Consider the following 6,781-nt stretch of genomic DNA (forward strand, 5'->3'; position numbering starts at 1 on the left):
AGTATCTGGAAGACTCACAGAGTAAGGACGGCCCACACGCTATATACATTTAAAAAGTATCACCGCCATCATGATGAACTTCGAAGGAAATGCTTTCTATCGCCTAGATGATAGATCTGAGTTTCGCTACTTGCGGCAGTCCATCAGTTCCTGATGAAAACTAATGAGGGCATCGGGCTCACGCGAAAGAGATTTAATGCTAGGGACGACGAGGTTTGGGCAGCATACAAGGGGTGACAAGATTCTACGCGAGATTGTTGAGACTAATCTCTGCAGCTGACTGCAGCCGGCTGTTTCGTCATGAAGATAGATCCATGAGAGCCCGAGGAGTGAATAGTTAGATATCATGATGGGATGTCAGTCTGGATAGGCGCAATCAGTACAGCTTGTGTCGGGGCCAAGGAAGAACGTGCTCGCCAGAAACCTAGATATCGAGACATTCAGTCTTCCTAGCCGAGCACGTCGACCGGTAAGGCAGCCAGAGGTGACATGCAACACTGACAACCCGGAGAGTGTTTTGATATCAAACATAATAGTTATGGTACATATGAACACACGCGCAGAGGCGCACGGTGCGATATGCGACGCGATAGGGGCTAAGCATGGGCCCTATGATATTGCGTAAAGTCCATACGACAAAGCAGGTATACCGCGGTACGGGAAGTAGGCATAATGTCCATTCCAATCCTCGGTCTGCCACGAGATAGCGTCACTGGATATAGCGCTGTAAGATCGTATTGCCATAGGAGTAAGATGAAAGACTTTATACCTCGTATCCACACGGTGCTACAACGGCGTGCTCGGCGCCATCGAGTGTGATAGTAGTGAACTCCCATTCTGGGTCCGCAGGCGCACTGCTCGCGCCCACCGGTGTGCCTATGTCGCGGGCTAAGACACGCTGTGAGATACGGAGTAAGTTGAGTGCAAGGCAGACATTCCAGGAGGGATACTAGGACTTACATGTGGGTACCGCTCTCGGACGACCGCCGCACAAGGGTCTTCATGTGCTCTACCTCGTTCATGCTCAAGCTTTCCGAGCACACTCGGAAGACGTTGCGTTTGCCGCTGCGCAAGTCCATAGAATACTCGTCCATGAAGATGTGCGACCGACGAGACAACGTGCAGATCGTCGAGCCCGTGCACGTCACCCGGCCAATATCGGCGCTTCACGGGCGCTTTGAAAGGGGAAAGGACTTGCTCTTCGACGCAAGTGAAGGACGGAAAAACGAGGGATCCTTCTTGGTATGTGTCTTTGCGGTAGATTTTCTTGAATCCCTGTCAGTCTTAGTGCCCGCGTAAGAGATGCGAGGAGACTTCGAGATCCCAACGGACGCACCAGCTTTCGCACGTCTTGCTGCAATACACTGGTTATAGCTGCAGAGGACGCTTGCCTAAACATTATTTCGTGACGCTGTCCTGAGAAACAGTGGTATCGTACCTGACAACCTTCTTGTCCTTGAGCTTCAGCTCGCCTTCTATCTCGAACGTCTGCTTGCGCCAGTCGTAAGTTTTCCATATGTGGGACAAGAATTCGGCGGCGATGTCCTCCATGCTTAGTTCTATCCCAAGGCAGTGTCGTCAGCCTCTGTCGATAGGGCGAGCGAGGTGGACATCGTTTAGCAGGAGAGATCGTTCCTTCGAGCATCGCGTGACTGAGCGCGATATAGACGACGCTTTTATCCCTTCACAGCGCAGCAAGGGGGAACGGGAGGGGCGGGGTCCTGATTGTAAAGTGAGATCCTCTTGCCCTAGCGTTCGTAGGTAGCGAGCGAAAGGAGCACGGGCTGGTTACCGGGCCACTGGAGCCCGCCGCGTAAGTTCATTTGCATTACATTTGTTGAATTGCGCACCTTGAGCGACCTCGAGCACAAGGTTGAGGGTCATCATTTCATTTATGGACATGTGACATCTAGAGATTATTCTGTCGCTTTGTATAGGCCCTTAGGCAATAGCCGGTCGGCGATGAGTATGTCTGCGCACCTGATAGCTCCGTGATATTTCGTACGAGTGGCCACTCCCTCCCGATTTGTATCCCTAGACGAAAGCTGCGATGGATTTGGGCGGGTGTTAGACCTGGCGAATCGCTCTACGCCATCTTCACAGAAAGGATACTCGGTCTATGACGGCAATCCTTCGTGTAGCTCACATGGTCGTGCTAGCGATTGAAGGAAGGAGAGGGGCAACCCAGACTAAGGAGAGGGTATGTTGCAAACTGTGACGTCCAGGAGATAGGCTGTGTGAGAGTATATGGTGGAAGACGGAAATCGAGTCACGGTGGATGCAAGCTCAGTCTGTCCAAACCGGAAGCGCCGACAATACCTTGGCGCCACAAAGCGTTGACGACCCCCGGCACTTGCGCCCGCCGCGTCCTCCTCTCGTCTATGACAGGCTTGCCCACTAGCCACGGCTCGTATAATATCGTATCTGCTGATCTCACGATTGTTTCAGCTTTATCCCACGCCGGCCTTTGCACCTAGCGCGGTATCTTGCTGGTTCCCTTGCCGCCTTCGAATTGCGCACCTTTTCGGAGCGCTCGCGTGCCCTCAGATTCATCCTCTGCTTCCTCTACGCTATCTCATATCCTATTGAGACAGCCCTTCGAGGTGCTCGCCGTATGTGACCACGAGCAGCTGCGATAATTCACCGAGAATAGGCGTGCGCACATATCCGCGAGCGCGAGGCAGAGGAAGAGCGCAGGCCGTTAGTTCGAAGGACGTTATAGGACTTGGACCCAAGTGCGCATACATATTCTCTCTCAGACGACTGTTCGCTGGCGGCTCACAGTGTACTGGCATCTAGGTGCGTACTTCCATGTACTTCACGACGCACCAGAATTCCTTGAGGGCGCATGCGGCGAGCTCATACGTACTCCCAAATCATGTCTACAGATATATAGCGTGCCACAAAGCCGAGTTATAGGGCGCCTTGTACAGGTACAAGTCACTGCGTGTCGCGGCCTAGGTGGCCAACGAGATCTCCAGAGGCGTTTTGTCTCCTAGACCACGATGCTTGTCGGCGGAGTGATTGGAAAAGCGAAGCACAGGCGCGACAGGTAGAGCACTATTAGCAAGACAAAGAGAGGGAACATCAGCTACGTTGGATGTCGATTTCGACCCTGCCCCGGAAGACATACGAACAGCGCAAGAAGCTGTACGCTAAGAGCTAGTTGGAGCTGTGGATGGAGGCACCCTTGCGACACCGGGTACTACATCCCCGCTTCGAAGAGCAAGATCACAGCGTGGTGTTAGGGCAGCTATCCTCCGGGATCCAGGCCAGCGCATCGTGGTAAAGCGTGTCGGAAGTTGTTCAACCCCCGAAATAAGCCTCGCATCCTACTCAGACAATTGGGGTTGGCAGAATCTAGAGAAGACCTGTCGCGATAGGGCATGCTGAGAAAGTTCTTCGCGCTTCCGTCACTCGGTTGCAGTGACGACTAAGTCCTGGCCTCTTTCCTCCCGTAGCCTTGGAGAGGCGGTGATTAGACACCTGATGACACGTATGAGTCAGTCGATGTGGTCCAGATGCGGCTAAAACCTCCAAGAACAAAGATTGCGTGGAGACAAGATTGCGCAGGTGTTTATGACGCCCCGCTCTTTCGCTGTGAAGGACCGCAGGAGTTCTCTACGCCGAACGACACGTACTCCCTCAGTCCGCTCACATGCCCACTAGCAGTCTTTATCCCACCATTTCGTGCACCACGCCGTGCTCCGCCACACCATCGCTCCGAATTCACATCTGCGGTAAGCGAGGGTAAGCATGTCCTTTCTCGGCTCTAGTGTGAGCCGCGCTGATTGCGTCTAGGATCTGTTCAGGCCAGCATCCTGTCATGCTATCAGCAGCGTTTCGCGCGAGCCTCCGCGGCTCCCTACCAAACTAGGAGGTTCTCTGCAGCCAGGCCATCCACGGTCAGCTACGGAGTTTGATGGCCATCTGATAGCAGCTTTGGCGGCGAGCTGTATCCTTTCATACGCTGTGCCAACTCTGTCGTTACCAGCGTATCTATCTCCAAAATGCTGTGAACACGGTGACCCATATCAAAGCGTCCACCGCTAGATCTCACGTACACGATGGTTTTCGCCGCGGGGTGGGAGCTGCTATATATCGTCGCCGCCTACACAGCTAGGTGAGGCCCCTAAACACTAGGTTTCTCTTGATCTTACCTCTTGCTGTCGCGTTCAATGTCTAGCCCGCCGCAACAACAGCAGTTAATTCTCTTAGCAAACATCGCAGATGACGTTTCTGTGGCGCTATCTACCGTCTTGTATACCCTACCATATGCTGCGGTCGAGACCGCGCTTTTCGGTCAGCCGCTCGTCACACTCGATACATTACACGACATCTCACGCGCTCCCAGGCATATACTCCATATTAGCAATAACTGTGATATTTGACTTCGTGTGAGTACTGTACTAGTGCCCTCCGTCGTGTTCCGAAGCTCACATGTCATTCATTGCGCAGGCGCAAGCGAAAACAGCCTGGGTCTAAGAAATGGATCAGATGTCTGTGCATCCTGATGTATTTTTTGCAGCGGTTCACTTTGCGGTGAGCGTGTGGTGCATCTACGGGATGTACCTGTACGCGTGGAATCAGCAGATGGTGGTATCAACCTGCCTCGACAATACGACATCTAGCACACAGCTTTTCAGGTGTATCAATTCTCATATCATCGCCGAACCAGAGCTGGATCAGACAGGGTCAGGAATCCTTTACAGACTTGTCATTGCTAATGTACGTACCTTCGGCTTACCCCGGTCTGTTTACCGTCGGCACATGCCTTACTGCGAGTTCAGATAGTCATCAGTGATACAATTGTCGTCTGGAGGGCGTGGGCACTCTGGCCATGAAATCGCAGCGTTCAGGCAATATCAGGGCCGTTCCTTCTTGGCACCTTAGGTATGGTCGCACTTGGGTGAAGAAGGACCTGTCTCTTGCTTTCTGTGTTGGCAGTTTCACTAGTATACGGTACCATTATAAACATAGCGCTAGATTCCACCAGTGGCGTGTCCGGAATCATATTTTCATGGGCGACAAACCTATGGTCAACCGCGCTCATATCGCTGAAAGCGTGGTGCGTACATACCGGCGTTACTTCGAAGGACATAAGCTGACGAGGCGGGCGCGAGTGCGTAGGCAGCACCGTCGGCTGATGAGAGAACATATGAGCAGTGGAAGTCCACGCACGAGAGTGGAGAAGGTCCTCCCTCTTTTCGTCGAGTCCGGCCTAGTATATGCAATCATGTGGGTTGGTACGACTTTGTACATCACAACCCCCCCGGTGTTACTGAAGGTTTTTCCAGACATTCATGACGACGTCGAAGTCCGCTGCCTTGGCAATTTTTGTATTACCCAGCAGTGTTGGAGGCAGCACAGTACTCGTTGAATTTATCAACAATACCGTGATGTTTTACCTGATCCAGCTCGTTGTAAGCCTTTAGCCCAGTCCTATACGCCTTGTTCACGATCTCACAACCTTATTCCGCAGGGAATTTACCCTACGGCGACAGCATGCCTTGTCGAGCGCACGAACTCGTACCATGACTGCACGCTTATGCTGGAAAACGCCCATACTCGCCCGCTTCCACTGCCGGCAATGGGCGCATTATCAAGCGGTGTCGTTATGAGTCCCCTCTCTGAAGGAGACTATCCTGCGCCAGGTACTGGTCCTGAGGCAGAACCAGAGAAAGAGGCAGACGCTTCTGCGCTGGCTTCCGCGTCTCTCCCGAGCAACATCCGCTATATTGTAGCCCTTGATCATAGCGAGGACCGAGGCAACGACTGACACATACGCAGAGCGTTCTGCGCCGAAGGGTGACACCTGTACTACAAACTATTCATGTGTATCTCGGGTCTGTGCACCTTCCTACCGGCAGCTTCAGATAACCAGTAGCATACTAGTGTAGCGAATTCTCAAGTGCCGCTATCGTGTGAGGCTCAATTTGTAGAAATTCCGTTTCCGACGGATCTCGTTGTGATATATGAGATCGCGATACAAATTTCGGAGCCCAAGAGATACACAGAGATGAGAACACGGGTCACTGTCACCTTCTATAACTCTGCGTCAGTATGATGAACGGCGGCCCAACCTGAGTCCCGGGCCATCTTCTTTGGAAGAGTCGCCTAGATGTACATGAGAGGGGCTCTAGTCTACATTTCATCAGGAAACAGCGTCTTGCTGCGTAGCAGGGGCGTCTACTACCACCAGCCACCGCGTCTGCGCTTGCCGCTTAGTGCATGCGCAAGGCTCAGGAGAGCCTGGTAGCACTTAGCAGCTGCTCATATGCACCACCTAACTCTGGCTAATTTCTCGCGCCATAGACTAGATTTGTATGTAAAACATGTGCTTACAACATTAGTGAATGAAACTAAATAGTATACAAAATTTTGATCATGACACTTGAAGCGTGAAGTACTGTCCAAAGGTGGTATACTCTTCACTTGCTCAAGTACGGGAATGTCTGCCCTAAATTAACGGATGATGGCACGGCCGATGGTAACAAGCGCCCGAACATCCCTCGTTCCACGTCACCACCGCGCTGCGTCAGCCTATGTCGGCGGTGTCAGTCAACGGGCAACGCGTCGACGCCATACACGTCCTTGCGTAAGTTATGTTCTTCTGACATATACCATACCCTTCTCATGAGCAGTGAGGTCGCATTGTCACGCGCGGAGCAGGCGCACAAGCCCCAGAGTAGCGAAACAGCGTTTTGCGCGCAACCAAGAAGCCCATGAATGATACAACAAGCACGACAGGCCACAAGAGTTTAGGGTGCAATGACCGCGT

The 6,781-nt window shown here is 52.5% G+C and overlaps 2 protein-coding genes across 2 annotated transcripts in view; both read left to right on the forward strand.

The window, feature by feature from the left end:
* Positions 1–5,399: 5,399 nt before the first annotated feature.
* PHACADRAFT_192545 (uncharacterized protein) lies at positions 5,400–5,779 on the forward strand (the record flags this gene model as incomplete). The annotated part of the gene is made up of 2 exons (XM_007392626.1): positions 5,400–5,423; positions 5,483–5,779. The coding sequence occupies 2 exons, from the start codon at positions 5,400–5,402 to the stop codon at positions 5,777–5,779; spliced, it is 321 nt and encodes a 106-aa protein (XP_007392688.1).
* A 747-nt stretch (positions 5,780–6,526) lies between these two features.
* PHACADRAFT_251039 (uncharacterized protein) overlaps positions 6,527–6,781 on the forward strand; it is a 1,396-nt gene continuing 1,141 nt past the window's right edge. The window contains exon 1 of the mRNA XM_007392627.1: positions 6,527–6,598. The gene's annotated coding sequence lies outside the window, so the exon portion shown is untranslated. The remainder of the gene's footprint in view (positions 6,599–6,781) is intronic.

The sequence above is a fragment of the Phanerochaete carnosa genome (genome assembly GCF_000300595.1).
Source record: "Phanerochaete carnosa HHB-10118-sp unplaced genomic scaffold PHACAscaffold_2, whole genome shotgun sequence".
Taxonomy (NCBI): domain Eukaryota; kingdom Fungi; phylum Basidiomycota; class Agaricomycetes; order Polyporales; family Phanerochaetaceae; genus Phanerochaete; species Phanerochaete carnosa.